Raw genomic sequence first — 16,772 nt, 5'->3', positions numbered from 1 at the left:
CAGGTAAAATGGGATGGACTTGACACTCACCTTTTCTGTTTGTGCATTGTTTTGTTGATAGGCGCAACTGGTCTCTTCAGTTGGAGGAGTATAGCTGCTGGAACTATGGGGCGCCGTTTGTAAAAGGTTGCACGTCCGTTAATCCTGCTCATTTTTCGCACATTTAGCACAAATAAATGCAGCACAATCTTTAACGGTCACTTTTTTTAATATTTAGAGGGAAATTCATCTAAATACATGTCATAACTTATCCAGAGCAATGTTCTGCAGTATGCAAAATGATAAAATAATATTTTATAGAACTGTTAAATCAAAATGTTTAAATGTAAATGTTAAATCTAAATGTTACATTTTAAATCTAAATGTTAAATATTTAGCTAAATAGTAAAATATTTAGCTAAATAGTTAAATATTTCAAATATTTAGCTAAATAGTTAAATATTTCAAATATTTTGCCAAATAGTTAAATATTTAGCCAAATAGTTAAATATTTAGCTTAATAGTTAAATATTTCAAATATTTAGCTAAATAGTTAAATATTTCAAATATTTAGCTAAATATTTAGAGACGAGCCAATAGCCGAGCTCCTGGCAGTAGCAGTGCACACAGCCCCGCCCATACCCGGATCAGTGGGTGCAACGTGGGTGACAGGATTCAAACATGGCTAGTTCTTTCCAGTTAGGAGAGATCGAACGCCCCGTTATGGCAGGTGTAAGGGCAGCCTCCAAGGTGCAGGTCCACCGGTGGTGCCGTCCACATCATTAATGGTAAGTTGTTTTAATTTGAACTTCTTACTACACCTTGGAGGACGTTACATTACCTAGCTAACTAGCTAAAGTTAGCTAACATTTGTCAGGGTGACTCGGATGCTAAAGACTCGAATGCTTAGTTAGTGCGATCGCTAATTACAGTACCTTAAAACCATAGAGTTAATGTACCTAGAGTAAGCTACTTTTGTCTTCCAAGATGGCGTCCCCATTCATTTCTACGAAAAGTGCTCAGTGGCGCAGTGAGGCAAGCGAGAGTGCGAGACTGGGCGCGACCATATTTCCACTTCCGTGTCTTCCGGTCTAGCTTTAAAGAGTGGCTCATTTTTTTCCTAGCTCCGAGACTTCGTGCACGCTTGCAACTAGCTACAACCAGTCGCGAGCATAGATTTATATGGTTACGAGAGTGTGAGTTAAGGCAGAATCCATGGGCAGAAAGTCCGATAAGAATCAGAGACATGATGCAGACTTACGGAAATGTATTCTGTCACTGTATAGTATCCCTTCTACTTGATTTTTAGAAATATGCTATAGGGCTAAATATAAGGCTATTCTAGATGGAACTCATCACATATGTTGCTTTTTTTCTTCGTGATATGAGTATGATTTCAAACGCATTGTATCGGACGAAATAAACTGTTAACATGAACAGTTGTTCTCGCCAGGCAAATATAGCTTAGTTATTTTGGTAACCGAAATTCCATAATGCAGACTTACCATAGCTTACTGTCAACTTTATATTCAAACGAAATGCCACAAAATTCACACTGCCTTCAATTTATCATCAGTGTAGAAATGTGGCCTGTGTTTTATATGTTCATCCTACAAAACCAAACGCCTATTAATGGATATAACGTGATCTAACAAGACTTGGTAATAATGTAATAAATAAAAGCTTGAGAACTGTGACTAAAATATACTTTATTGAACATTTGCCTTTGAAAGGGGCTCATTCACAGAACCATATAGGCTACAAGACGTTTCCATCAGATGAAAGTGGGGGTGAAGCAGTCTGGCTTGATGACACGATCAAGAAAAGAATAATGGGTGTTTTTAACAAAATTTCTGAAGGCAAGACTAATATTATTTAAATATATATAATTTCCTATTGTGGTTAACAGTTAAAGTATTAATCTTCGTCTTTGCTCAAGATAGACATGTCAACAATCTATGCTTGCGCTTAACATAATATAGGCTATTTTCCCATCATGTCATTAACGTTTTTATGAAAAATCTAATCCGTTTTACAATAACGGGAATAAACTATATTAACAACATTTCATGTATGTGTGACAACGATTTGCTAAACTTGCTACAACAAGGCAGGCAACTCAAGCCATTTCTCCCTGTGCTCATTCAATATTAGTCTATGGCTCATTCAGCTCCATGTAAATCGGCCATCGGCCAATGTGAACTTTTGTGCTCGTGCCCTTTTTGTATCCGCGAGCACATTTGCAGGCAACTTATATTGACTTAAGTAAATATATTGGGTGCTAGTTTACCCATTTCGGATTGGTCTCAAACTTAGCAAAAGTCGGGAAAAAATATTCTATGAAAAAGCTAGTAGTATGAGCCAGGTTCGAGAATTGAACAAAAATTATTGGGGGAGATAGTTTTGTAAATGTTGACTGGAGTTAATAGAATAAAAACGATCGGAAGAGTCGGAAACCTAACCGTAATGCAATACCACCTACATTAGACCCCGAAGCCGCCGCCAAGCGCCGATAAGCGGCGCCATTTAAAGGCCGATATATGCTTTTGCGTTTTTCGAAAAACTGACACATGGGAACGCCCTCGTCTCCGTGGAACGCCCTCTAAAAGCTCTCTGTCAGCCCTCGTAGAGCCTCGGACAGCTTGACGTGCACCTCCTTAATTTTGTAACTATCCGTCGTAGCTACGGAGAGCTACGGAGAGCTACGGAGACCCCCTTGGCTGTGATTGGTCAGTATTAAGTACCACTTGCGTCAGGGGTAGGGGCGGGGTTGTCGTGATAGCAGGACGAACAGAATCCTTTGACCGCCATTGCTTATAAAGTTTTTAAAATTCATATTTCAGCTAAACAGTACATGTAAATCAGAATCTGAATTAAAATGTGATGACAAATGGTCAGTGTAGTTGCTGAAAATGTGCGTATTTTATTGATGGAACGGCTAATTTGTAAACTTGCTCCGACTTTTCGGTAACCTAGGTAAATAAACACTTAACGACTTCTAAACAAAAAACCGTTGCGCCACCTACTCTTCTGGCGGTGAATTGTTTTCAGCACCCACAGCCTACGGAGAACCATAAACGCAGTCTATCCGTCCGTATCCGTGCGTATCCGTGCGCCCGCCCATCCGTAAACGGAGACGCAGAAGCATATTTCGGCCTTAAGTTTCAGCCAAAGCCAGCTAATAATTTTGTCAGCCAAATTGAGCCGCCATCTGATATTTTTTTAGCCTGGCTGCCAGCCCAACTTCTCCCCGCCCCCAAAAAAATTTGGTCGGGAAGTTGGGTCTGGAGGGTCTCGTATTGGGGACCAACTACAGAAAACCAGAATCTGGGCGAACCAATTAAATTGCCAGGGCGGGCTTTATACGATGATGGACAGATGATCAACAGAAACGTAATCACACACGTCACAAAAGAGCGCTTAAGTTGAATTCGTTTTGAACAAACATGGCTACCGCTGGAGAGCTGGGATGTTATGATACTGCCATCGAGTCTGTTTTAGAAGACATCGACAGCGCATTAATTTTGAAAGAGGAACAGAGAGACGCAATCAAGGCATTTGTCGATGGAAAATATGTTTTTGCCGTCCTTCCTACGGGATTCAGTAAAAGTTTAATTTATCAGCTGGCCCCGATGGAGTTGTAATCCTAAACGGAGAACTTCGTATATGCATTGCCCTTTATTGTTTCGCTCAAAAAGGTTGACCGTGTGAACAAATACTCTCCCTACCCTTAAATTAATTTTACAACACCGGCAAAAATCGTTTGTATTCATTCTTCAAGCATACTTCAAGTCTGCTTGTAGTTTAGTTCTGTTGACAACAACTATGCGGTGCTTAACATACGTCACATACTCTGTTGCTCTGATTGGTTGTAGATCTATCCAATTGAGCGAAGAGGCATTTGTTTTCCAGGCTCGTTTGAAACACGCCCTGTAGTCAAAGCCCAACGGAGAGTTCTCAGACTCATATTCTGACTAGAATTGAGTATGACAACGTCAGGCTAATATTTTTTGGCTGAGCCAGCTGAAATTATTTGCATCAAACAATAATTCTATCTATCACATAGAGACATACACACACGAAAAATAAATGATAAACTAAATCAATGTTGCACACCGGATTCGCCACATTATCGTGCTCGTTGCTATGATACACAGGACTCAGTGAATTGATGACCAATTAAAATTGCGCGTTTTCCTACAGTGATGATCATAGACAGTAAAAGAAAGAATGCATTTTTCTCTCACGCTGAGCTGAAATGGCGGAAACAACTAGAAACGGTAATTGTGTTGTTCTCACATAGCACATTTTAGGTTCTCAAATCTCACAGTATGAGACTAAAAAAGCATCACGTCATGAGAGCGTCCTGTTTATAGACAAGTTTACGTGCCAAAACTAGGGGCTGCCATAACTCTACAAATATGCAATTCATTTCCGCCAGAAGTGGTTTGCAGAGCGTCTGCCGGTATAAACACAGCGATTTGTCTATGCTAGCTTGGGATCACGGTTCTACTACTTTGACATACTTGTCGTTTGACATTTACTACTGGATAAGTTGCCAACGTTGTGGCATGTACTTGTGGATAACGTTGTCGCCTTACTTTTAAGTACATTTAGAGTATATTTATAGTTATAAAGCTTTTGCCAGTTCATCATTTTGGAGCTTTTAACATGGAGCAAAGGCAATGTCAGAAGATGACTTTTAGTCGGTGATTCATTAGAACATTTGTTGTCTAGCTCTTCAATCTCTCATTAAAATGTAGGCTAATTATTTGGCTAAAGGATGCCACACGTATCAGACAGAAGTTGTTCAATAAATTCGTAGCCTGACATTAAAACCATTTGTGGTCGGTTGACTGATCGCGTTGTTGTACCCAGTCAAAGGAATAAACACACAGGAACATCATGAACATTCAATGGTCTTGCCAGTTGTCATGGCAAAACATGTAGCATAATGTTCTTTATTTATTGCCAGGACACGGTACAAGTAGCCTAGGCATATGTTAAATTGAAAGCTAACGCTAATTCGTTTGGAATTTCTAGGCTATACTTGATGTTACATGTTGATGTTCAGCCTATTCAATTTAACAACTTCAGAAGGACAAGACAGGCAGTACAATGTTATCCTTATTTATGTGGCAATTGTCACTGCCTGAAGTGCCAACGTATCTATTCTTATGAACCTGGTTATGACTGCTTTAAACAAGCACCGTTTGGCTTCACACCTCATGCCGGGTTTATATAGACGTGTTGTATTGGCACTTTGAAAGGTTTGAATTATTATATCCACATATCAATGTATAATTATTAAATCCACTGCAACAATAGGACAAAGGAACACCAACAAAATGTGACTATCATACAAACAATACTGTAGTATAGCCTAACAGTAACAGGCTAGAGGCAATTCTAGAGGCGATTCTAGGTTTTAAAACTGGTCGTAGCACTCTATCCAACCACTCGTTCAGGTGCTTTCTCGAGTGTTTGCAACCAACTACCGCACACGTCGTTCCCAAACCACTTTTCTTCATGTTGTAAATGTTATAACCTCTTTTTCCCTGCGATACCAGTGCTTTGTCGGCACAACGGATCTAGCTAGCAAAACAAACCCAGCCCGCCAGAAGAGAAGTGGATTGCATATAGGGGAGCAGTTCAGGAAGTATAGCGGAAACGGCTCATTAACTTGTCTATAGTAACACGTGCGTTCGACTTCATGCAGCGCCGGCATCGCCTGCAGCCCGGCTATCGAACGCCGATTGTGCCAAAACGTCTGAACTGTCGTTCGTGTACACACGTCAATTTTTGACGTCTGTACACGTCCGTTTTTGACGTCTGTACACGTTTTGATGTCTGTACACGTTTGGACCATCTATGCTTACATGCTATTGGTTGGCTTCAACATAGCCACCCCCCTTTTTACGTAGTGTCAGCGCGAGGCTGTACGTAGTCCTACTGTGACCATGTGGGCTCTTACGTAGCTATCATTTAGTATTTTGGACAGTCCATTTGTGTGGGGGAGAGCCACTTGTGCAGTTTATCCGGTATCATACTCCCGTCCAGTAGGTGGCGATGATGCACCTATACATTGTTTGCTAACTGCCATTCAAAGAACCAACGAAGAAGACGAACACGTTGTGTGTGATTTCGAATTCTGGTGGAGGCAAATCTCAGAAAATTACGACCACAAACTTTCTCAACAAATGTGCCCAGACTTTTTCAGATTGTACTCGACTTTTATTTTCAGATGACCAGGATTCCATACAGACTATTCTAACCAGGTAAGCTATCAATTAGCAACGTTAAGCCAAGTTACTTGTTTTGTATAGCTGTTGGCTAGTCCTGTCCTCCTGGGCTCCTGACTTTTCGTCAACACACTTGTAGTGCTAACTCTTTAATAATGAGCAAGATCAAATTAACGCCGCTAAACTAGACCATAAGGCTTTGAATATTGTGTTACTGAATGCGATTATTATGTTACTGAAGCCAGCAAGCTCAAAGAGTTGTTTAAGAAGCTTTGTTGTAGTTAGCCTACCACTTGTCAACACACTTGTACATAGGGAGGACAAACGTTCTGCTCTCAATGTAATCACAACGGAGGGTTCCAAGCGTCAACAAATGCAAAATTGAACGTATTGCTCATTTTACATTGTGATAAAAAACACAATTGTGAGATTTAATGTACAATACGATGTACGCTGATATTATTAGTACATTTACTTTCGAAAACAGTAGTCAATTTTCGGTTGATGACTGAGTCGTTAGCGTAATTAGCCTCTGTTGAACGGTCTGTGATACATCCGTTTTCAATCGTTAAAATAATAAACATGCCTCACATATCGATTAACTTTTTATGATTTATTATGACATTATATTACTAGTAAACAATTCATGGGTACAATTATCATTATATACCTGTAGTTTTAAGCCAGTGTAGCTCACTGTTATGCTGTACGTGACGCGGTTTAGAGAAACTTAAAATTCTACTGCTGTTTAGGAAGCCAAACGGCGACAGTAAAATCTCGGCACTCCCCTTACAAAAATCAAAATTCCCAGATGAGTTTTTCAATTGGTGAATCAACCTGTCACTCAAATTAGAGCCAATCCCTGTGCGAATACCATCCCGTATGTGGCACAGAAGTTTTCCCATTTTAAGAGGTCTGTAATGGGCTGTGAGTACTTTGAGCCATTGCCTACTAACCTGAACTTCAATGCCACAGCCTCAATTTGATGTCATTCTGTTCATGAAGGTCTCCTCTACAAGACTGTGAAAACCGCAAACATTTCCCATCTGGGGTTTTTTTAATAATCGAGCTTATGTCTGAGGAGTGCCTGTGATTTACTGAATTCTGACAGTAGCTACCTAGCTTGGAATGCCCACGACAGACTGAGGTTATACTGGCTTTGTTTTACAGTGCCTAAGTGGGATGACATGGTTGCGTTTTGAAGTTTTTGCTACATTGGGCTTCATATAACATTTCTATTTTGAGTATACTTGTATCTTGCAAGGTTTGCTATAAAAAAAAAAGTTTATTCGTACTCGAAAAAAGGCGCGTTTTTATATTCCCCTCAACTCCGCCATCTAGTGGCTTTTTGTGAACTGATCTGTATTATCTTCAATCACCAGCACATAATGAGACAGTTAAATATCACATAGATTAAACAACAAATTTAGCCAATCCCAAAATTAAGTAGGCTATTGTGTGAAAGGTGTTATGGAGGACATTTGGATTTGAATGACTGACAGTGATCAGCTCGACGTGACTTTCACTGAGCGCATTAGTAAAAGTTTATTTTTGGGTTATTTAGGTGGCTCTTAAGAGCCTTTGTTGCTTTTAGGCGGGAGTCTTTACAATATCCTGCTCAGACCTGAGTGGACATTCAACAGAAACATTTTGTTTCCCCTGAAATTTAAGTGAACGCCGTCCCTTAAATAACAATCATCCTTATGATGGATGTCGTTGTTTCGGATGCCAGACATGCCCCTATCAGCCAGGAAGGCGGCTATGCCGGCATTCACATGCCTTCGGGCCCGTTCAATCCCGTACACACTGGTACCAGGTACATGGTTGCGATAGACCTGTCGCTGGATGATATCGGAAAATATGATCCTGGTACTGGGGTACTTTTGCAGTAACCATTCAAGATCGTTCCTCATTTGGATCATCAGACAACAAGATGTTTGAGAGGCCAGGTTGTTTCCGCCCAGATGCAAGATCATTACGTCAGGACCTGGACCCGCTGTTCCCTGGAGAAGAGGCAGGAGCTGCGCCCATCTCATACCCCTCTTCCCCATCCACTCAATCTGGCACATCAAGCCGAGGGTGGCTGTGTCCCGTGGCCTTGTGGCGATCAGGTGGCGTTCAAGCCAGTATATCAACGAGCTGCCGATTATCCACACTCGTGGCTTTCGAAGGAGTTGGAGTTTGCTTTCCATAATAGTTGGTGAGTATAACTAGAGACAGATGCACTTTTATTTAAACCCCCTTCTATTTTTTTTAAGGGACAAATAACTGCTTACTATTGGTCTGTCATAAAAGGGCGGGAAATGTTACAATTTACCACAGTGACAGGGGGGAGGGGCACAAGTGAGTGACAGGGGATATGATCTTATTGGGTATTGATCAGAGTAAACAAACCAATTATATCCAGCTAAGCACCCTCCCCCCCAGCAACACACACAAACACCCCAGCAACACATTGTAACTCATACAAAGATTTAGCCAATCAATACTTTGTTACTATCCACCCCTCCCCCCCTGTCAGAGAGTAGTTATTAGTTCAAATCTAATAATTCATTACTGACACTGACGTAACAAACGTCAAAAACTATCGAACGCCAACTGTGCCAAAACGTCTGAAATCACGTTCGTGTACACACGTCAATTTTTGACGTGTACAGACGTCAAAAACGGACGTCTGAATTTAGGTTAAGAAATAGGCTAATATAAATTGGCAGTGACATTATCAACAACTGTAGGCTATTTTGTACCAACTGAAGAAAAAAAAAAAGCGTTTGTATACTATATCATATTCACATTTCGAAAAAGGTATACATTTAAGTTTGTTAAAATGCCACTAGATGGCAGTGTGAGTGCACAAATAGTAAGGGCAGAGCCTCTGGTCAATGTGATGGGTATAGCCAAGGATAAATTGTGGTGCAACAGCAAGCAAAATAACATTACAATAAAACAGGTTAGGAATACACAGGGTTGAAGACAGCTGGACAGTACACAGAGTAGCCTTATTCAAGAAATAAAACAAGTAATACCCATGGCAATATACAAGTAATATCCAACACAGGGAATGTACAAAATACTTTTAATGTAATTAAGAGTAAATGAAAATGTACAGGGTCTGTTTTTTCCCCCCAGGATAGGGATGGGAAGTAGTAGTGGTTCCCAACCCTGGTCCTCAGGGCACCCCTGTCCTGCATGTTTGAGATGTTTTCCTGCTCCAACACACCTGATTCAAATAAATGGTTATAAGCAGGCTTCTGCAGAACTGGATAATGACCCATTCATTTGAATCAGGTGTGTTGGAGCAGGGAAACATCTCAAACATGCAGGACAGGTCTATAGAGGATAGAGACCTGTGTTATGCTGGAATTTTTTTTTTTTAACTTTTAAGATTGTTTAAATGTGAGAGACCACAAACATGAGGACAAGAAAATCCTAAATGTAACCTTTTTGATCCTATAGTGTGTGGTGTTTGTTCTTGGGGTTCCCCTCACACATGATTTCGGAGTGGCTCCGACGTTCTTCCGAGCAAGTTCGGCCACTCTTAACACACCTCACATCAAGGGAAAATCTGATAAAATAATCAGTAGATAATCGGGACATAACCTAGGATTGTCGGGACATTACCTAGGATTGTCGGAAGGGGGAAATCGGCCCAAAATCAGACCGATTATCTTGTGGTGTGTACCCAGCATTAGTCAGAGGATGTTTGAACGGAGTTGTAAATTAGTGGAGCAAGGAACAGAGTACCATTAATTAAACCTGAGCAAGGAGCGCATATTATTAATGGCCCAGATAATGTGATCAGATTTAATCTCCATGCCGCTATGTTGCATTGCCTGAGCAGCACCTTTGGCCAGATATCTGGTGCATTCCTTTGCCTATTTGGTAGGCTATTGAATGTTTGAATCCCCTCAATCATTCATGGGGCATAGCATACTCATTTATTTTTTCACTCATACTTTGGTGGTTGTAAAGTTTCAGCATAATACTTTTTCACGCCAAAACTAATCTTTAATAAATGTGTATATGACCTTTCATCAATTATTTACAATCTCTTTGCATGCTCTGCACTTGAGTCATTATAGGCTATGGTTGCATTCATCCCTGTTCCCAAGTCGAGGTGCATCATTTTCGTAAAATGAATGACACTGAATAGTTTGCCATGAAATGCTTGTCTTGTTGACTACAAAAACAAATTGTAGGCCTATGTGTAGGCTACAGAGTCACATATATTTATGCATAAAGTTGAACACGTTGTTTATGAAATGTCTAAAGTTGGCCAATTTAGATTATGTAGGCCTACCTTAATATTCTAACCCAAGGGGGTTGGTATATTATGCAGTGTATATAATGCACTGTATATTTAAACATCAGTTCTCAGCTTTTTTTTTTTTACTGTCGAAGGCCGAACACACCACAAAACAAGGCTATAGCAAAATCTGGCTATTGACTTTACAAGGAATTAATTAGCCTACGCACTAAAGAGGCTTAATTATTATTATTATTATATGTATATATTACATATTTCCGGTACAGCCAGAGCTCGCCTTTTCTCTACCCAGAAGATGGACTGGCCAGGTTCCCAAATGCAAACAAGTGCACGCTGGTGCTATACCTGTGGGCGAGACTTTAAAAGGTGTAGCTTGGAATAGGTTAGAATATGTTCTGCAGATCAGTTTGGGGAGGACTAAATGTAGTGGATGGATTTCAAAGGCGTAATACTCATCTTCGAATGTTATGTATGTGATCTGCTGATCCGTTGGGAGGGCTGAATATTGTTTGTCCTACATGTATCCTTTTTTCAGTTACATAATGCAATAACATTAAACACACAAAAATTGTATTTGGTTTGCTCATCTTTATTACATTGACGTGATGGAGACTGCTTACTCATTCCAAGGCCTATTGACAATGTGATTACAATAGTTAAATTATGTGTGTGTGAACTGTATTTAAGACAGGACATTGAGGACCTGATCAGTTCCCAAACTGTCTCCATCTCCACCCAAACGATTTGTGTGTTGCCTGAGGTGTTCCAACTGTTCGTCACTTGAAATTGGTTTAGGGGTACCAGAACTCTTTGTAGCCAGTCAAAGACAAGTGCAGCCGCCCCCTGGTCAGCCACCCCCTGGAACTGTCTGCTCCAAATATACGTAGGGTACCAGTGTGATGTTGCAACTCTTGTGTCAGACAACCTTGCACAAAAATTTGATATGGTGACATGTATTTGAAATTTATTGTTTGGAGGATAACCCCTTGAGATGCAGCATCTCGTTTTCGAGGGGGTCCTCAAGACACAAGACAAAGACAAATACATGCACATTCAAACTCGCTCAAGTTCCCCCACTCCCAGACCTCACCCACCCCACCGACTCTTTATTGAATACATATTGTAATATTGAGAGGTGTATATATACACATATACATACATACACATATACATACATATATATGCACACATATACACAAACCTTCACCCGTACACACGTACAATATTTATACATAAAAAAAAGAAGAAAAAAAAAAGAAAGAAAAGTCCAGTCAAACATGAGCAAAACATTTACAGCGATAATTTGCTTGTAAGTGATTATAAAGGGATATTTTGAAGGAGTGCAAAGAAGTGATAGATCTTAGAGACCCTGGTAGGCTATTCCAGTCTGAGGGGGCTTTAAATTTAAAGGCACGCCTGCCACTCTCTTTTGAGATGTTTGGTACAGTAAAGAAGGGGTATTCGGTGTGTCTCAATCTGTACATAGGTCTATATGGAATTAAATATTCCTTCAGGTAAAGAGGATAGTCAGAGTAGATACATTTGAATATAATCTGGTACCAGTGAAACTGTCTTCTGGCTTTTGGTGATAATAAATTCAGTGTGTTATACATAATACAATGGTGAGTAGTGAACGGACATCTCAACACAAATCTGCACATACTATTGAAAACAACATTTAGTGCTTTTAGATTAGATTCTGATGTGTTTTGATAGCATCTACATAGTCTAATATAGGAAATATTAGCTGTGTCACAATTCTTAACCTAATCAGTTGAGTGAAACAGTTAATAGAATGATACAATATTCGTAAATTACAATTTATTTTATTGACTACTAAGTGAATGTGACGCCTAAAGGAGAGTTGTGAGTCAAGTACAAGGCCCAAATATTTGAGTTCATCAACTTTAACTAGCGGAGTATCATCTGAGAATTTGAGTAAGAGATTGTTGTCTTGATTCAATGTAGCTGATCTGGTGGGAAACAGCATACTATATGATTTTTTCTTATTGAGTAGTAGGTGGTTGGAATGGAACCAAAGTTGGATGGCATTAAAGTTAGATTGCAGTGTGGATTGAATCCTAGAAATCGACGAGTTAGATGCATAGATCACCGTGTCATCTGCATATAGATGAATAAGACAGTCAGAGCACATTTGAGGAAGATCATTGATAAATATAGAAAATAAAAGAGGCCCTAAGGAAGAGCCTTGAGGGACACCTTTTTCCATTATTAAGGATTCTGATAAATAACCCTGAAAAGAGACTCGCTGACGTCTAGAATGGAGATAAGAGTTAAACCAAAAAAGAGATTGTTTAGAGAGGCCTATCGCATGTAGTTTGTCAAGAAGCATATAGTGATCAACCATATCGAAGGCCTTAGTGAGATCTATAAATATTGCGCCAGTCGACATGTTATTGCCTAAGGAGGATGAAACATCATTGGTGAATTTTAGAAGAGCAGTAGTTGTAGAAAACTTAGGTCTGAAACCAGATTGATTAGGTGACAGAATGGAGAAATCATTAATATATTTAAATAGTTGATTAAATATTAGTTTTTCAAACACTTTTGCTATACTACTTATGATGGAAATGGGTCTGTAGTTGTTAAGGTCAAGTGCATCGCCACCCTTGTGTATTGGTGTTACTCTGGCAGACTTCCACATTGATGGAACCACACAGGTGGATAACGATAAGTTAAATAAGTCCGATAAAGGAAATGCCAGTACATGAGAGGCGAGCTTGATAAACTTGATCTCCAGACCATCAGGATCAGTACCATTACCTGCTTTTAGATCAGAGATTGCCTGTTGGACGTCAATAGGATTCATTGAAGCGAATGAGAAGGAGCTGCTTAACTCATCTATCGGATTAGAGTAAGAGAGGTTGAACGATTGTGAACTACAAATAGTGGAGAAGTGTTGGTTAAAAGCATTGGCAACCGTAGAAAGATCACTAATAATGTCATTGTGAACTTTGACTTTTGTGGCAATGCTTTTAGTCGATTTGTTGAGTAAAGAATTGAGACTTTTCCAGAACTTCTTAGGACTTCTGAAGTTATTAGACAGAGAATCTTTATAATAGTTTGATTTGGCGTTTCTTGTTTTAGTTGTACACATATTTCTTAATTGTTTATATGCAGCCCAGTCTGTTGAGTCCTTTGACAGGCGGTACTTTTCCCATGCCTTATCTCTTTGTTTAAAAAGATGTATTAGATCAGCATCAATCCAAGGTAGGTGTCTGCCCTTAACCCTTACTGATATCCAAGTAAGGGTGTTTGTCAATAACTTTAAGAACTTCAGTGTAAAGAAAATGCCAAGCATCTTCAACAAAAGGTATAAGTTGAAGCCTATTCCAATTTATATTTACTATATCTTGAATGAAAAACTCAGTGTTAAGATGCTTACTCTGCCTTACCCTGATTACCTTGGGTGGTAAGCGAGGCAATCTAATTTTCCATACACAGAAAACCATAGAATGATCGCTAAAGCAATCGGGTAGTACACCAGATTCAGTGATTCTTTCAGAGTGGGTGACCAAAATCCAATCTAATAAAGATTTAGATCTGTGGTCAACCCGAGTAGGTTCTCGGATAAGTTGAGTCAGGTTTAGGGTCTCAAAAAAATGTCTGTCGTTTAGAGATGAACGGTCTAACCAGTTGATGTTAAAGTCACCCAGTATAATCATCTCATTTGAGTTATCCACGGATTTGATAGTAGTGCCTATGGAGTTTATTGACTCTGAGGGGGAGTTTGGAGGTCGGTAAATATTCCCTATGATCAGCTGTTTATTTGCGTGAAAACAAATTTTAACAAAAAGGCATTCAAAATGCACAGGGTTTTCCTTCGGGATTACAAGTTCGGAAAATAAATTTGAGGAGACATAAGTGGCTACTCCTCCACCACGAGCACCCCTGTCAGCTCTATACACAACATAGCCATCCAGTTTGATTTCATCATCTGATATTTTTGTATTCAGCCAAGTCTCAGATAGTGTGATAACACTGGGTTTGCCAGCTGTCCAGAAGGCAGCGGGGTAGAGACTGAAAGATGGGTGGTAGCAGTCTTTTAGAATCTTGCCAGCTTTCCTGAGGCATCGTGTGTGGTAGGTGTCCTGTAGGGCTGGGAGATTCCTGTCGATGATAAACTCAGCCGACCTGACCACACTACGTAGGACTCTGCGTTTTTTTTGTCACGCCTCCAGACATCGCCCCACAGTCTTTCAATGCGTTGATTATGAGTGCTCCCTCGGGTTGATCCTCGGAAGACATCCATGAGGAGACAAATGGCGTTGTTTTCCCCTCCATAGTCAGATCTGACTCTGGATGGGACACCAAACTGGGCGACTGCTTCCGAAAACAGATCCATTACAATGTCACTTCTGTTGTTGTTAGAAGCCTTCAGGAAAACCACCAGTCGGCTGAACCCATCGATTCCTCCATGGATTACAATCCTCCGCCTAAGAGAAGAAGGAAGGGAAAACGAAAGATTTCAATTGCACATCTTATTTTATAAATAACAAAAAAAATATGAATGGCTTGCATGCAGCTAAAATGATTTGTATACATTTCTGTGCAACATGTTGGGCGTTTAACAGAAAGAAAAGTCCAACCTCTATTCCATTCACGTGAAGCTGAAAATCTTATTTTAAATTCAAAACTAATAAAATAATCAGCTTGTCATTGGCTAGGGACACAGTTAGGGCAAATTAACGAATCACAGTAAAACAAGCCACTTACTTTAAGAGCTTGTGGTTGCGATCAAGATGCCACAGCGAATTTGACCCTGCCACTCGATGTGTTCTCCTCCGAAGCCTGTGGGACATACTCCGAATAGCAGCACCTTCAGATCAAGTGCATCATCTGGTCTGTAAAAGATGAAATTGTGCTGTCTACGGAAGACAATGTATACATATTAGGACTTAGATACATTTTTTACATTCATCCCTAGTAACTCTAAATAAAACTATGCGTTTAAGGAACAGTGACAAGGTAGCTATGTGCTACAAGCGCATGACGGTTTTCTCTCCAAAGATATGGGATATGAAAGAGTTCTATCAAAGTATATCAATTTCTTCATGAAATGTATAGAAAGCATAATTATGCAGTGTTTCATGTGCTTTGTAAATAAACAAATAATTGTGTAGGGCTCAGTGAGAAAGGGGTCACTATCTCTCCTGAACTAGTCCTTCAATTGACACATACCTTAACCGTCGATTCACTGTTCTTCTTGAGACACCCACGATCTCCGCAATCTGTTTAGCAGAGAAGTTAAAGGACAACAATATCTGCAACTGCTCTTGGGGGATTTGGTAAACCGGCCTTCCTCCAGTCTGTCCTCCCATTCGAGGTACGGTGAAACCAGAAGCAACTGCAGTTAAAGAGAAAAATGTTAGAGGCATCGTGTTTTGAATCTTGCTTCTTCAGATTATGTTTAATCTGACGAGTACATTACCAGGTTGTTGTTGGCTTCCCGAACTAACTCGCTAATGAGCAAAAGCATCTCATCCACCACTCCAGATTGATGCAGTCGCCCTCTGCTCCAGCGAACGCTCGTCGCCATTATCTCTAACCTGTTAGCATGACAAAATATATTAGTGGTAGGCTAACTACAACAAAGCTTGTTTAACAACTCTGAGGTTGCTGGCTTCAGTAACATAACTGCATTCAATAACGCAATATTCAAAGCCTCATAAGGTCTAGTTTAGCGGCGTTAATTTGAGTTTGCTCATTATTAAAGAATTAGCACTACACGTGTGTTAACGAGTGGTATGCTAAATACAACAAAGCTTGTAAAACAACTCTTTGAGACTGCTGGCTTTAGTAACATAACCGCATTCAGTAACGCAATATTCAAAGCCTTATAAGGTCTAGTTTAGCGGCGTTAATTTGAGCTTGCTCATTATTAAAGAGTTAGCACTACAAGTGTGTTGACAAGTGGTAGGCTAACTACAACAAAGCTTCTTAAACAACTCTTTGAGATTGCTGGCTTCAGTAACTAATTTGATCTTGCTCATTATTAAAGAGTTCGCACTACAAGTGTGTTGACGAAAAGTCAGGAGCCCAGGAGGACAGGACTAGCCAACAGCTATAAAAGACAAGTAACTTGGCTTAACGTTGCTAATTGATAGCTTACCTGGTTAGAACAGTCTGTATGGAATCCTGGTCATCTGAAGATAAAAGTCGAGTATAATCTGAAAAAGTCTGGGCACAATTGTTGAGAAAGTTTGTGGTCGTAATTTTCTGAGATTTGCCTCCACCAGAATTCGAAATCACACACTAAGTGT

General features: G+C 39.9%; 1 protein-coding gene across 1 annotated transcript in view; it reads left to right on the top strand.

Annotated features, from left to right (window-relative positions):
• The first annotated feature begins 635 nt into the window (after positions 1 to 635).
• Positions 636 to 16,772, top strand: part of sde2 (SDE2 telomere maintenance homolog (S. pombe)) — a 54,933-nt gene continuing 38,796 nt past the window's right edge. The window contains exon 1 of the mRNA XM_047043507.1: positions 636 to 767. Within this exon, the coding sequence (XP_046899463.1) occupies positions 765 to 767 (3 nt within the window). The 5' untranslated portion in view covers positions 636 to 764. The remainder of the gene's footprint in view (positions 768 to 16,772) is intronic.

Source organism: Hypomesus transpacificus, chromosome 21 (genome assembly GCF_021917145.1).
Source record: "Hypomesus transpacificus isolate Combined female chromosome 21, fHypTra1, whole genome shotgun sequence".
In the NCBI taxonomy this organism is placed as follows: domain Eukaryota; kingdom Metazoa; phylum Chordata; class Actinopteri; order Osmeriformes; family Osmeridae; genus Hypomesus; species Hypomesus transpacificus.
The sequence above is the reverse complement of the archived record's forward strand: the minus strand, read 5'-3'. Positions and strand labels throughout refer to the sequence as shown.